A 16,297-nucleotide genomic window follows, 5' to 3' on the forward strand; every position below is an offset into this window, starting at 1 on the left:
TCCTCACAACAAGGCAGTGACCCTCTCAACCAGAACCCCAACCATTCACTCCCCACTACCAGTATGAGATCCCACCCTGACAGCCCCCAGAGCTGACATTCCTTCCGATCTGTCAAAATGCCCCGACCCTTGAGCTGGAGTGACATCTGCCAGCCTGACTTCTTTCTCACCACCATCCATCTCTTTCCCCCCCCACCCCGCCACCTTTAAGAAAAATAAAGCTCTGCTGAACCTGACTGCCAATTGAACCTAACCACACATTCATTTATGGGGCACCCCAGCATGTTATCCTACCTGGCACACTACCTCTCACTTGTGGGCTTTTCACTGGAGCTGTCAAAGTGTCTGGTTGTACAGCTGGACATCTAAGTCACAGGACACAGCAACTTACTGCTGCAAAAGTGGGCATGGTTTCTACAAAGATTTTCTTCACTGCTAGATTTGTGAATTCGTAAGTGGGTTTGTAACAGGTAACCCTTATCCAAGAATCTCCCGTGCTGGAGACATCTAAAGGTATATGGGTATATTTCTGACCCTGATCAGAATATCTAGGCCTATGTTCCTCCCAACAGCAGTCACCTTCCCTCTCTTTCCCAAGCTGCAGGCGGTCTGTTATTTGAAGCTTGCCCAATCTGCTGCAGTTGGTATTTCATAAAGTCCTGTTTCCACATGGTTTGTTGTTCCTGGTTTGCAACCTGCTGCCATTGGCTTTGACTGTCCCGTTTGAAATTTGTCTTTATTGTCATTTTGGAGACAAATGTGATCCCAATGGCTGGTAGTAAGCTGGGGAATCTGTTAAGGAAGGAAGGTGTGTAATATGAAGTTTTGGCTCAAACAGTCAGTTTCATTATTTTAACCCTTATTGTTTCTTCACAGCTTGTGGCAAATATGATACTAAGAATGAAGAGAGAATTTGCTGGGACGCAGAACCAGATTTTACCTGTGTTCGATAAACTCCTGTTACTTGACCGAAATGTTGACTTGTTAACGCCCCTGGCAACGCAACTGACCTATGAAGGACTTATTGATGAAATATATGAAATTCAAAATAGTAAGTTCTTAAAAAAAGACTGCAAATGCTCCTGCACTTATAATTGACAACTAATTAGCATTTCATTCCTCAGCTGTTGCAAAAGATTTAACAGATAATAGCATGTAAAGTATTTGGACTCCAAGTGTTTAAAAATTCTTGCATGCATCTTGCATCCTTAATAGACACTAAATTTCTGAAAATTGTGATGAAATTCACTGTTTGTATCCTTTTTGTACTGAACAAGATGGAAATCTATAACTGGCAATTGGAATTTATGGAGTATATAGTTCCAAGAGTTGCTTGTTTCAGTTTTGCCCAACAATGGGGAAGGATCTTATTGCAAAGCTTTCAATAGATCACTTCGAACAGTTTGGGGGAATTACTGAAGAGGAGTTCAAAGGATACATTTGTAGGAGAGAGGTGTAGACTCCACTAGAAGTGTTGCAGTTAGCAATGCTGCTGGGAAAACTGCTGAATTACACACAGATTTTGTGCAGGGGACTCGGTGAGGAGTCAGAGTGTTGGCTGGTTCTGTGCTGTTACTCGGGAAGATGTTTAAGGAACTGCTCTGGGGCTGTGTGTCCGAGTCAGGACTCTGATGACCTGAGGAGCTGAGAAAGTGGGAAGGTCACTGGCTGTGGTACAGATGAAGCAGTGAGGGATTCGGAAGCAATCTGTGAGTATTAATCTGTCAGTACAGCAGAAGAGGGGGCTGCTGAAATGTCCACAGCTAGTATTTGCTGTATACCACTTATCAAGGCTGGAGCTTGAGGGGGAAAAGCTCAAGTAGATTTAGCATGAGAGCTGAAGCTAAGTTTGTGAATGCATACTGGTGTGCTGTTTGTGTTCAGGGGAGCTTAGACCCAGTGAAGAAGGGTGATTGACCAGAACAAAGGCTCTTGCTGAGGCAGTCTGTGACAAAGCAGCTCTTGAACAAAGATTTCAAAGCCATATTGGCAAAAGTGAAGAATTCTGATCACTTTTGAAGTTTACTGAGAGTTGATGACCAACCATGTTGTTGAGGTTTTTAGGGAATTGCAAAGAAATCAATGGGGATCTGTCCTGATTGTGTATTTGTTATTTGATATGTGCTGTAGGGTGTTCAATCTGTTCCCCATAGTAACCACATATTAATTCTAGATGTTAGAAATAAGTTATCCACGTATGTAGGTTGTACAACTGTTCTAATAGTAAAATTTTTTTTTCAAAACCATGGAATTTTTATGGCTTTAGTGAGTCCCCTGAATCTCTCCGTTTTAAACTAAGCTACTGGCTCCCAGTAGGTCAGAACATAAATTTAGCAGTCTAGTCTAGGATCATAACAGTTTTTAGACAGAGGTGATATTTAATTTTGTTGTCACTCGATTTAATCAAACTTCATTGAACCTTAGTGAGTTTGCAGATGACACCAAAATTGGAGGTGTAGTGGACAGCGAAGAAATTTTTCTCAGAATGGCCAATGGCCCAATAGCTCGGGGTGGCTGATGGAGTTTAATTTAGATAAATGAGGTGCTCCATTTTGGAAAGACAAATCAGGGTAGACCTTGCACACTTAATGGTAAGGTCCTGGGGAGTGATGCTGAACAAAGAGACCTTGGGGTGCAAGTTCATAGTTCCTTGAAAGTGGAGTCGCAGGTAGACAGGATAGTGAAGAAGGCATTTGGTATGCTTGCCTTTATTGGTCAGTGCATTGAATATAGGAGTTGGGAGGCCATGTTGTGGCTGTAGGGTGTTCAATCTGTTCCCCATTGGTTAGGCCACCATTGGAATACTGCATTTAATTCTGGTCTCCCTGCTATAGGAAGGATGTTGTGAAACTTGAAAGGGATCCAAAAAGATTTACAAGAACGTTGCCAGGGTTGGAGGCTTTGAGCTAAAGCGACAGGCTGAATAGGCTGGGGCTACTTTCCGTAGAGTGTCAGAGGCTGAGAAGTGACCTTATTGAGGCTTTTAATATCGTGAGGGGCATGGATAGGGTAAATAGACAAGGCCTGTGCCCTGGCATGGAGGAGTCCAAAACTAGAGGGCATAGATTTCATGTAAGGGGGAAAAAGAGAGGGGCAACATTTTCACACAGAGGGTGGGGTGGGATGTGTATGGAATGAGCTACCAGAGGAAGTGGTGGAGGCTGGTACCATTACAACATTTAAAAAGTATCTGGACTGCTTGTGAATAGGAAGGGTTTCGAGGGATATGGGCCAAATGCTGGCAAATGGGACTAGATTAATTTAGGATATCTAGTCAGCATGGATGACTTGGACCAAAGGGTATGTTTCTGTGCTGTATATCTCTGTGACTCTATGACTGTAGAATCTTGCAAGCCCACATTCTGGTTGAAGATATTCTGTTGACTCTGGGATAAATTCACTGCAAAGTGTTGCTGAGCCATTGAGACAAAGAATGTTCCAGATTCAGTCATTGAGTTAACTTGTCATATCCGGTGTTAACAAGGATACAATGAACCTTCTTATCTCTAAATAAACACGGGTTCCTGCTCTTTGCAGTTAGTTGAGCAATTCTTGCAAGCGATGTGTGGATGACACTGCAGTTGGAACTGGTGCTATTTCGACCCTAAGTGAATAGCCTGCTGATGCTCACTGTTTAGACTCTCTCATAATGAATGACCACAGTCAAGTTACAGGAATTGAAAACTTTTGCAAGCTCCCCTGCTACTTCGTCGCTTGCCTCACTCAACAACACGGGATACATTTCATCCAATCCTGGAGATTTGTCAACTTTTAAGCCCACCCTGAATCAATCTTGGCAGTAGTACAGAATAATCTATTATTACTCAGTTAGAAAGGCTTTAAGCTTCAACAAATCAGAAATGCTGCTTGTGTTCAAACACCAGAATACCTCTGTTCTTCTCTCCACAGAGTCTGTCTGTCTCCACAGCTGGTGAGTTTCCCCAGCACTTCGATTTTATTTCAGATCTCCAGCATATGTAGTTCTTTGTTTTAAAACCAAAATAAATACATTCTGAAAAACACTCCCTAATAGAATACTTTGATCATTCAAGTACATTCAAATGAAGAAACCTCCAAGAGGAAATTAGTGTGATTTGGAACTTTTTGAGTTTCTGCGACCTATTCTGATCCATGGATGGAAGTAAGTTGTTTAGAGATCCTGGAGATATTTTGTTACGATGTTCACTTAAGTGCACCTTGTCTCCAGTAGAGCAGAATAAATCCAACTATTGATTGCAAATAACTATGACTGTTCAAAGATGACATTCTTTCCAGTAGCTTGTTTTGCTGTGTTAGGTGCAATACGATGTGTTCAGTCAGTGAGACAAAAATTTTGTTCTCAACAAGCAATTCAACAAATTACTACCTCCCATCAGCACTTTTGGCCTTAAGCTATGTCCTTGAATGATGTTAATGGAGGCTCAGGGATGGAAATGCAAGATGTCACTGACAAGTTCTGCTCAAATGAAAATATCCAGTTATGTAATTATCACCCACTTTGTTTTGCCTAATGGAAAATATCTAGATTTTATTTTCAATGCAAAAACTAGCCTATTTAAAAACAGAAATGGTTCAATCTGTGTGACATGATATGATCCCTTGTTCTTTATAATGTTGTGTGTAGATCTGTTTGTCATCATTCATTGTTTGTTGTGATGAAGTGCCCCTTACAATTCTGGCAAAATATCAGTTTACTGTGGAATGTTTTTATATATGCCTGGACAATTTAATTTATATTTCTTCTGTGCTTTATTAATATGTAATTAATGCTTTTTAAAAACAGATTTCTTGGTTAAAATGGATAAAACTTCATTGATATGTGCAGAGATGTACAATAACAACTTGCATTTTGTATAACATTTTTGCTGTTGTGAAACATTTCAAAAGATTTCACATCAAACTACATAGTATATATTAGTCAGAAGTATATCATGGTCAGAAGAGAAGGTTTTAAGGAGATATATAGAGAGATTTAGAGTGGGAATCTAGACAACTGAAGGGACATCTGTTGTTGAAGTGATTAACAGTGGGAATGGGCAAGATGCCAGAAGTACAGGAGTGCAGAGATCTTGGAAGCTTGAAGGATTGGTGGAGACTACAGAAATAGGAAGGAGTGAGGCCATGGACTTTTAATGGTCTCAACTTCAATTCAAACAAGGATGAAAATTTTTAATTTGTCACAGACTGGTATTCAATTTAGATTAACAAGCATGTGAGATGATCTATGAATGATCTTAGTGTGAAGTAAAATATGGGTAGTGAAGTTTAAGATGAGCTGCAGTTAATGTAGAGTAGAAAATGGGAAACTGGCTGAGCAAGTGTTGGAATAATCATATTAGAGTTTGAAAAGGTGTGGATGAAGATCCCAGCAGCTAGTAAACTGAAACAAAGGAGTGTCAAGAAATGTTATGGAGGTGGAAATTGATGGCCTTGGTGATGGCTTGTTTACGTTGTTGAAAACTCATCTCATGGTCCAATTAACAACAAGATTCAAATGGTCTGGTTCAGTATCTCCCACTACTATGTGTGCTCTCCAACTATTGTTTCTTGAATAGGTCTGAGAGTCCTCATTTTGCACTCTTCCCATCCTTACTCTAACCCAAATTAGTCAGTTGTCTTTTAAAAATGCAGAAATGTGGAATTGCACTTGACAAAGATGTATCATTTTCATGCTGCTTAGGTTTGAGTTTGTAATCATTCTGTTTTTCAGCGCATGTAAAGCTGCCTCCTGAGAAATTTGCACCTAAAAAGCAAACTGAAAGTGGCCGAGATCTTTCCAATGAACCTAAGAAGCTACAGTTAAACTCTGCTGAAGAACTCTATGCAGAAATCAGGGATAAAAATTTCAATGCAGTTGGTTCAGTCCTCAGTAAAAAAGCCAAGTTCATATCTGCTGCATTTGAGGTAATTCTTTCTTCAGACTGAAATTGGCTGTCTGTTCAGGGGTATAGATTGTGTTTCCAAAACAGTTAGGTGAAACATATCTGCAGGTCAGAGCAGTTAGCTTGGTTGGCTAAATGGCTAATTTACACTGCTGAGTGATGCCAATAGTGTGTTCAATTTGCACACTAACCTATGATATCATGAAGGACACTCCTTCTCAGCCACTTCCTCTGGTGGTGACCCTCAGGTTAAACCATGGCCAGTCATCTGTCTCCAGTAAGAAAGCAGCCTTGTGGTCTGTTAAGACTATGGTGACTTTACCTTTTTATAATCACTGAGGCCTCTTCTGGAGTACTGTGTGCAGTCCTAGTTGCCCTGTTATAGGAAGGACATTTCTGAACTGTCTCCAGTTTACTAAAGAATTACCAGGATGTTGCTGGGATTGGAGGGTTTGAGTTATAAAAATAGGCTCGGGTTTTTTCACTGCATTGTATGTTGTTGAGGGGTGACCTTTATAGAAGTTTATAAAATCAAGAGGGCTGTAGATAAAATGAATAGCAAAAGTCTTTTCCCTAAAGTGGGGGAGTTTGAAGCTACAGGGCATATTTTTAAGGTGAGAGGAATAAGATTTTAAAAGGCATGTGAGAGGCAACTTTTTATACACAGAGTGCTTAGTGGTGGAATGAATCGCCAGAGGAAGTGGTGGATGCAGGTAGAATTACAATGTTTAAAAGACACTTGGAGAAGTGCATGAAAGGTTTGGAGGGATGTGGGCCATATGCAGGCGGGTGGGACTAGTTTAGTTTGGGAACATGTTGGCATGGGTCTGTTTCCATGCTGTATGATTTTTTGACTGGAAAGGAATATGACAATTAGCTGACCTTTTTTTATAATTAAAATTTAGAAACTTGCCTGGGCAAAAATAGATTCATTCAAAAGTTTTTTCAAAAACTTTTGGTTTGTTAATTGTCAATAAATTATATACGTTTTATATATTGGAGGTGCATGTGTATGGACATAATGTATACAAATTTTATGTATATTTCAATTAAGTACCCTCATATCTGATTTTAAATGGATATTGAATGTGGCATTAGGAACTGAAAAAAAAATCCATTACATTTCTAACACCAGAAGTTACACCTCCACAATTTTTAAGTGTTCATTAACACCTCCGTGTTCGGACTTGCCCAATTTCTTCAATCTACCAATGTTTCCATTGTGAGAACAGTCAGCTAGATGCATGTTATTTAAAATTCATAAAGGAGCTAATATTGCAATTGGTTTTATAAACAAGAACATGGTGTATAATTTTTAGTCTGCAATTTGTCACTTAAGTAGACTAAAAGTATAATGCTTCCTTTGTTCAGTATCAGGAATCACAAGGTGCAGCCAGGAACTATAATGAAGACTACCAATACCTCTCAGATTTGATTCTGCTACAAATCAGAAATCAGGACAGACGTGAGAGCTGTGGACATATTTTCTGTACATGTAAAATCAAACTATTTGGCTGTTTAAAACATTGTGGAATATTTTTGCTAATGTTAATTGGTAAATTACAGTTTTGCCAATTCCTTTTGGTATTGGGACAGAGCCAAGTGCCATCCAGAAACTTGGTTGTAATTTTCTTGTACAGTAAATTTCAATCTAATATATGCTTTTAAGAAGATTATACACATGGACAGGCAGAGAGACCACCGAAGATAGATGGTCTTAAATGATTATTACATTAGTGATAGAGGCACACTCACAAAGAAGAGGTAGCTTTCTTGGAAGGAATGGCGTAGTATGAGAAAAACAATAAATACACAAATAGAGGAAATCTGTATTTATACTAAGTACAGATGTTTGTTTTCATTTGAAATAGTTGTCTCAGATTTAGTTCATAATTATTAAAGCCAGAACCATTTCTTGCAGGAAAGACATAATGCAAAAACTGTGGGTGAAATCAAACAGTTTGTGTCCCAGCTTCCACACATGCAAGCAGCAAGAACCTCGCTAGCTAATCATACATCTATTGCTGAACTCATCAAAGACATTACAGGTAAAGCTCTGAAATACTTCTTTATATAAAAGTATAACATTCAAATTCCCCATCTCCTCCTTGCTTCTAGATAGCAGTGGTTTTGAAAGGATGAGAAATGGGAGCAGGAATAGGCTCTGCAGCCCCTCAGGCCTGCTCTGCCATTCAGTCGGATCATGGTTGATTTTCAACTTCGACCACTTGTTCCCAAAGAATCCATTATCCCCCTTGATTTCCTTAGATTCCTGAACTTATTGATTTCATTCCTGAATATAAAAGTATTGAAATACCTAATCAAATGAACTAAATTATAAATCAGCCTTGCTAAGAGTAGGTGTCTTTTAATTGCTATAATTGTTTACATTCAGCATCAGAAACATTCTTTGACAAGCTGACTGTGGAACAAGAATTTATGTCTGGGATTGATACTGACAAGGTAATAACAAAACCATAGTTCTTTTTGAAATTATTAACACTCTCTTCTTTCACTTGTAACAAGTAGCTGTATTAGCCAACTGCCATTTCATTTATTCTTTAATTTAAATCTATAATTAATTATAATGAAGGGGAAGTGATGGTCTAGTGGTATTATCGCTGGACTGTTAATCCCGAGACCCAAGTAATGTTCTGGGGGCCTGGATTCTAATCCTGCCACGGCAGATGGTGGAATTTGAATTCAATAAAAGTCTGGAATTAAGACTCTAATGATGACCATGAAACCATTGTTCATTGTTGGAAAAACCCATCTAGTTCACTAATGTCCTTTCGGAAAGGAAGCTGCCATCCTTACTTGGTTTGGCCTCTGTGTGACTCCAAACCCACAGCAATGTGATTGACTCTTAACTGCCTACTGGGCAATTAGGGATGGGCAATAAATGATGGCCAAGCCAGCATCACACTCATCCTGTGAGTGAATTTTAAAGAAGTCCTGTACCATTCATGTTTTTAGTTCGACTATTGACTAGAAGACAGACTATATTATTTAAAACATAGGAGTAAAAGTCTTTGTGATATTTTGGAACATTTAGCACTGAAGTAATTTAAATACAGTATCAATAAGCGTGCAGAAATTTATCTGAATTATTCTCATGAGTTATATGTTGGGATGGTAAAATTTAATGTTTTATTTTTGATTTGCAGGTAGTCAGAAAGGTATTGTTAAAAATGGACCCTGGTAATTCTATAATGGTGGTAAATTGAGAGCCTTCAGTGGCTATTTGGTTAGAAATAGTGAAGTTGATTGCAATTTTTAGCTTCTAGCCAACTGACAGTCAACTAATGTGATAATCATAGTTGACTTGAGTTTGCGCAAGTGGAACTGCTTCAAGGAAATGTTGCTTTTCTGTTCACAGGTTAACAGCTACATTGAAGATTCCATTGCTCAAAAAGAACCTCTGATAAATATTCTGCGACTTGTTTGTATGCAGTCAGTATGTAATAATGGCCTGAAACAGAAAGTCCTAGACTATTACAAGAGAGAGATTTTACAGGTTGGACAAAAGTAATTAATCTACTACTTGTAGTTTGTTTAGGTAAAGACTGCTGAAATTTCAGAGTCACTTGATTTCATTCACAGTATAATTGAATTTTTAAATTTATTTTTAAATTTCTTTTAGGCACATGTGATAATTATTGCAAATCCAAATTGCATATTGGACTGAAAGTATAAGTTCCCACGTTATAAATAACTTTAGCTATTTAATTTGATTTATCATAAATGGATGCTGGTACAGTAACAATTATAACTACAATGTTTAGAAAATTGCTGAGTTCGCCAATATATTTGATCATTACAATTAATGGCTTCTTTGAAAACCCACAGCTGGTTAGCCTTTCAGCAACAATGCAGTTTGCTTGGTTAACCTATGCTGCCAAGATCCAAAGTTTGTAAAATTCATATGTGAACGTAATGGGTTGATGTGTTACAGGACAAATTGAAAGTCAATTTTGAGAGTTTCAGATTGGGACAATCTGGGATACCATATTGTCCTGATAATTCTCTTGGGTAGAACAAAGCCATGTATTGATAGGTCAAAAATTTCAGGCTGTGCTCAATTTTATGTACTATAAGATGTATTTATTTTACTTCAGTGTTAAGTTGCAGTTACAGCACTTAACCCTGAAAATAATTTACTGTAACCAAAATCACACCACATTTGGAATCAGAGGAAACTGTTAATTAGTCTAACAATGTTATTACATCAGTCCTTTGTCTTTAAAGAATGCTGTCTCACCACTGTCATGAAACTAAATGATTGAAACAAGTAAAACAAAGATATTTGAAAAGTTGTGGATCAAAAGACCTTCAAATTAAAGACGGATCTTTCACAATACATAAGCATCTTCAACAGCTCAGTAATCAATATTAGTTCTATCACCACAGTTAGACTGGAGATGAAAATCAACTTGAGTTTATTACATTAGCTTGAAGATACAGGCTATGGAATTGTTTGGTTTGGGAAAACTACGCTCTTTGCAAAACATTCATGCATCAAAATGTCACAGAGACCAAAGAATTTCTGTTCTGTTGACTAATGCCACAGATTGGAATTATAGATGGATTATAAATGATCACTTCCTTCATAGAAGGAATAGAAAATAAATCTAGAACTAGTTTTAACAAATGCAGAGAAATGGAGCAATCAATCCAATTTCTCAGTGCTGGTGTTTATTCTCCTATTTCTAACAAGTCCCTTGGCAAAGATATTTGTCCCTTTTGCTGTTCTGGTTTTATTACTAACTGTCTTTTATTTATGGTCTTTCATTTGTGGAAGAATACAAATTTAAAAGCATTCTCTCCTCATGGGTCTGTTTCCGTGGTGCATGACTCTTTTGGTCCAACTCGTCCATGCTGACCATAATTCCAAACTAAACTAGCCCCACTTGTCTTGGCCTATAGCCCTCCAAGCATTTCCGATTCAAGTACTTGCCTAAATGTCTTTTAAACATTGTAACTATACCCACATCCACCACTTCCTCTGGAAGTTCATTCCACCACATGAACCACTCTCTGTTTTTTTTAAAAAAAAGGTTCTCTCTCTCATTACTTTTAAATCTTTCTTCTCTCACTTTAAAAGAATGCCCCTTAGTTTCAAACTCCATCATCCTGGGGAAAAGACCTTTGCTATTCACCTTATCTATGCCTGTCATGATTTTATAAACGTCCTGTAAGATCATCCCTGGAACTCCTATGCTGCATTCCCGGTAGCACCCTGGTAAATCTCTTCTGAACATATCTCTTCACATCTGCCCTGTAACCCATTCATAATTTTAAAGACCTCTGATCAGGTCTCCTTGTTTTCTCTAAAGGAAAGAGCTTGAGTCTATAAAGTTGTAACTTTTAGGTGCCACTCTTTAATTTTTATTCTCTTCCTCCAGTGCTTTTATAAATTATTTTAAAGAAAATACATTGTATTTTTGAATAAACAGACTACTCTGGCGTATTTGGTAGGTAAAACTTGATTTTCTGCAGAAGAGCCTTTAATTTGCCCCAAATTTTATAGATGTGGAAACATTGCAAAAATAAATTGTCGACCATAGAGATCACCCCTTTCTTTAAAATGATGAATGACTCCAGATTATTTGTATTCACCAGTTTGGGGTTTTGTTGACAAAAGCTGAATAATGTAAAGTTATCCTATCAATTGGATATCAGCAGGTAGCCTATAAAGCAAGAGAGAAAAACATAATCTTAATTTGAAAGAATGCAGGTATATTTCTCAACCACCACCTTCATATTTCCCATGCATAATCAGAACAAGTACATTTCTGTAGCCAGAAACTTTTTTTGTGGAGCCTGTATGGCTGGTTTAAAGGTAATAATTACTTTCTCAAATTCACCCGTGCTTTTCAGCCTTTCATTCTCTCCTTTAAATATGATAATTTGGACCAATGGCTCAGCAGCAGTGTTCCTGATTTTCCATTTAAAATGAACTGAGTAACTTAGTCTGAGAATTATCTGGTGATGTTGCCAAAATTAGCTGCGATAGGTGTCAATGATTTAATTTTCAAGGTCCACCCACTTTCTGCTGACATACACCTTGCTTCCACCAGGATTATGGTCATAAACTGTAAGCCCTTCCTCTGGAGTTCCTTTGATCAGACTTGACCTTCATCCTAATGTGCCATTGTTGAGGAACAGAAGCATCATTAGCTGCAACAAAAGACTGTGTGATCACATTTCAAGGGAATGCAGTACAAATTATACTGCCACCATTTTTCTTTCTCCTCCCAACCCTCCCCACCCACACCATCACAAAGGAATGTACAAATCCAAAGAGGATCTAACTGAGAAAATGTGTACAGTTGCACTTCAAAGGGGCAATAAAGCGTGATGATTGTAAGTGCTGCTCCTTGGCAATGAAGTTATAAACTACACTCTTTTTTTTAATATAATTTCTTCAATCACATTTTCATGGCCAATGTTAGATGAATGAACCAGGCTGCAGTACAGTCATGTCATTTCCAATGATAAGAGACTGATAACCCTTCTGAAAACTCCTTGGCTTTCTTCTCAAAGGATGAGTTACTTTTAGATTACTCCACTAGCTGGTCAATTGTGGGTATGGGGAATTGGTTAGCTCTTTCAGCTGCTTTGTAATGCAGAGTGACACCGGTAGTGCGGGTTCAATTCCTGCACCGGCTGAGTTTACCACGAAGATCCAGCCTTCTCAACTTCCCCCTCTCCTCAGATTAAGCTCACCACCAGTCACATCTTTCTAATGAGAGAGCAGCTGTATGGTCCTCTGGGACTATGCCGACTTTACTCTGTGGAGGGCACTGTCCTGCATAATCTTTTCTATCAGAATGGGAGGAAAGTTAGAATTTGAATAAGTGTGTGACACGATATAGGAGGAGTGAAGTAAGTATTGTATCAATATTAATCTTAAAGTGGAGGCAGGAGTTTTAGAGTCGTGCTTGCTTGTAATTTGTATTAAAGGAGTTGGCTAATTATAATGCAAGATATCAAGTGTCAAAGGTACTTAAGGGCAACTGGCAACGAATGCTGGTCCAACTGGTGATGCCCACATCATTTGGAAGATAATAAAAGGCACACTCCCTGCGCCCTGAGCCTGACACTGCCAAAGCAATACTGAATTGTAAAGCATTAACTAGTTTTGTGTGTCTTTTTAAGTGTATGCTGGTACACTAAAAGAAAGTAGTGACCGTTGAATGTTACTTTCCTGTTCTTGCTGAAATCATTGAACTTGGGTTTCTGATCTGTAGCCCTTAGTTTTGAGGGGGTTTACCATTGCAAATCAGTGCTGTGGTCATGCAGGTGATACAAATGCTGTTTCTGGCAGTTCATTATTTTTGTGGTTTTGTTTCCTCCCGGTAATCCTCAAAGGTTGGAATTTGTAAAAGTGTTGGTGAGGGACGTCTTACTGCAACTATACCAGGTGCCGGTGAGACCACATCTGGAGTAAAGTGAGCAGTTTTGGTTCTCTCATCTAAGGAAAGTTGATATTTCATTGGAGGCAGTTCAGAGAACGTTCACTAGGATGGCCTCCGGTGTGGAGGGATTGTCTTACGAGCAAAAGCTAAACAGGTTAGGACTTTACTCATTGGAGTTTAGAGACACACAGGATCTTTAAGGGGCTTGACAAGGTAAATGCTGAGAGGATGTTTCCCTCATGGGTGTCTGGGACTAGGGGACATGGTCTCAGAATGAAAGGGTGCCATTTAAGACACAGATGAGGAGGACCTTTTGAAGGTTGCGTGTTGCTGGAACTCCCTGCCACAGGCTATTGGACAGTGTCCAAAGCTGAGAGAGATTCTTGATCAGTAGGGGAATCAAGGGTTATGTAGAAAAGGCAGGGAAGTGGGTATGATTAGCCATGATCCTGTAGGGTAGCATGGTGGCACAGTGGTTAGCACTGCTGCCTCACAGCGCCAGGGACCTGGGTTCGATTCCACCCTCCGGCGACTGTCTGCGTGGGTTTCTGCCGGGTGCTCCGGTTTTCTCCCAAAGTCCAAAGATGTGCAGGGTAGATGGATTGGCCATGCTAAATTGCCTGTATTGTTCAGGGATGTGTAGATTAGGTGGGTCATAGGGGGATGGGTCTGAGGGTTGGTGTGGACTTGTTCGGCCAAAGGGCCTGTTTCCACACTGTAGGGATTCTATGATTTCTCCATCCTTGTATTCAAGGTTGTGCTGTCTTAATTGGGTGTTGGATCCAATGGTTCCTCCTGCCGACATTAACAAAAAGTATAATGTAGAGTGAAAATAACCACAGGTTAGTGAGTGACCCAATCACCACTACTCAATTTATCTGTTGTTAAATACTGCTGCATTCTTTCAGCCAGAATTGCTTATTAATAAACTAGTCATATTTTTGTGCCCCAGCAGACAGCACCATTTATGCCACCATTGAGTGCACATCTCTTTCCACCAACCTAACAGTGGCACAAGATGCTGCGGGAGAAATCATTACTTAGAAGTGTAAAACATTTAAACATGCTGTTATAAGTTTTTATTTATTGCTGGTGTGCACCAAGTACAGTTTTGGGATATAAACATTTGAAATTTTGCAGTTTTGATTCAAACAAGGGACGTTAGTAATGCAAAGAAACAAAGAAAAAATTAATGTGTTGTGTCTTATATTTCAGACATATGGTTATGAGCACATTTTAACCCTAAATAACCTAGAAAAGGCTGGGTTACTGAAACCTCAGACTAGCACCAGGAATAATTATCCAACTATAAGAAAAACACTGCGTCTTTGGATGGATGACGTCAATGAACAGGTTAGTTGTTTGAGTCCTCCTTTAATGTGAATAACAAATGTTAACTTAAATGGGTTAAAAATAAGAATCTTAACATTTAATATACTGCTTTGTTTTTGAATAAATTGAAATTATCCATGCTGTAACACTGATGAAGGGTAAGTCCTTTATTTTTCACAGAATTCTTAGTATCCGAATGAGTCTATAGAGGAAACCACCCAGATCATATGCGTGGAAATGAGATTGCTTTATTTGCTTCAACAGGCAAATCAATATGTAAAATTCTGATATACTGTGCTATCATGTGAAACATTCAACAGCTTTTTGTTTCATTCTTAATAAAGAGGCCTATATTTAACAATTAAACACATTTTGTACTAGCAGATTAATTGGTGCAAATTTGCAACATACTTCCTGTAGGCTTGGTGAGCAATAATATTACTTCCCATTGTTGGTCTCTGCCAATCTTTTTACTCCAGACTTCTCTTAAATTGCTTAAGCTCATCAGATGCATCAGGATGGAAATACAGGATGGTATATCATTCATGGGAGTGACTGATATAACGTTCTGTAGCGTTATCCATGAATGGCCGACTTGTATAATGGACTGGGAACTGGTCATGTTTCTGGAAGTAGTGATGGTTATTGCTTAATTGTCATATGACCTGCTAATATTCAATAAAGCATGCAAATGTTTACTGGATATTGAGGTTTCTGACATGTGGGATCTATTCTTATAACCAGTTTCCTTGTCTAATTTGGGTTTTAATTGTTGCAACAAAGTTTAATAGACTTCAGCTGGCTTCTTAAATAGGGATACGTTTTCTTCAACCGGTAATTCAAGAAGAGGCAAGCATGTTTTTACAAGTTTTTTTCCAATTTCCTTGTTGGCTAAGTGTTTGATCAAACAAATCACAGTTATGTTCACTTGAAATCATTTATTATAATTTTATTGTAAAAATGTAGTTACATTATTTGAAAATTGTCTGGCAGTAGGAATTAAATATATTTTCATGCCTGAGTTTAAACATCCTTAAAATGCTCATTAAAAGGTATGATGTAATTTTGTTTTAATATTACAGAATCCCAATGATATCTCTTACGTGTACAGTGGTTATGCCCCTCTGAGTGTGCGGTTAACACAGTTGCTGGCTCGTCCTGGGTGGAGGAGCATTGAAGAAGTCTTAAAGATGTTGCCAGGACCTCATTTTGAAGAAAGGCAGCAACTGCCTTCTGGATTGCACAAAAAACGTAAGCTTGCAACAACTTTTATTGCAGTAATTCCTCTAACCCAAATGCCCCCAACACAGTTAAGAGCTATCAAAACAAATATATCACTGAACCACCTAGGCAAAGCTTAGGACAAATGACCAAAAGCTTGGTCAAAAAGACAAGCTTTTGAACTTGGGACTATGAAAGCTGAAGACATGGCCATCAATCATGAGGTTAAAATAAGTGATGCTCGGGAAGCTGCAAATGGAGCATTACAGATATCTAGGAGAATCAGATGGTTGCAGCAGATTAGAGGTAGGGTGAGATTGTAGAGGAATTTGTAAACAAGGATTTCAAAATTGATGTGTTGCTTAACCAAATTATGTTGATAAACAGGTTTTGATGCTTGCAGAGGACTCAGTGTGAGTAAGGATGTGGCTGGCAAAACAT

At 38.6% G+C, this 16,297-nt stretch overlaps 1 protein-coding gene across 4 annotated transcripts in view; it reads left to right on the forward strand.

Moving 5' to 3' along the window:
• The window catches only part of vps33a (VPS33A core subunit of CORVET and HOPS complexes), a 35,815-nt gene that overhangs the window by 9,985 nt on the left and 9,533 nt on the right, over positions 1-16,297 (forward strand). For 3 of the 4 annotated variants that reach the window (XM_020530862.2, XM_048611473.1, XM_048611472.1), the window contains exons 6-12: positions 877-1,051; positions 5,711-5,904; positions 7,804-7,930; positions 8,278-8,345; positions 9,262-9,399; positions 14,519-14,656; positions 15,718-15,886. In XM_020530862.2, the coding sequence (XP_020386451.2) occupies positions 877-1,051; positions 5,711-5,904; positions 7,804-7,930; positions 8,278-8,345; positions 9,262-9,399; positions 14,519-14,656; positions 15,718-15,886 (1,009 nt within the window). Of the gene's footprint in view, positions 1-876; positions 1,052-5,710; positions 5,905-7,803; positions 7,931-8,277; positions 8,346-9,261; positions 9,400-14,518; positions 14,657-15,717; positions 15,887-16,297 lie in introns of those variants that run through there. The other variant, XM_048611474.1, reaches the window with a different exon arrangement.

Source organism: Rhincodon typus, chromosome 24 (assembly GCF_021869965.1).
Source record: "Rhincodon typus isolate 14 chromosome 24, sRhiTyp1.1, whole genome shotgun sequence".
Taxonomy (NCBI): domain Eukaryota; kingdom Metazoa; phylum Chordata; class Chondrichthyes; order Orectolobiformes; family Rhincodontidae; genus Rhincodon; species Rhincodon typus.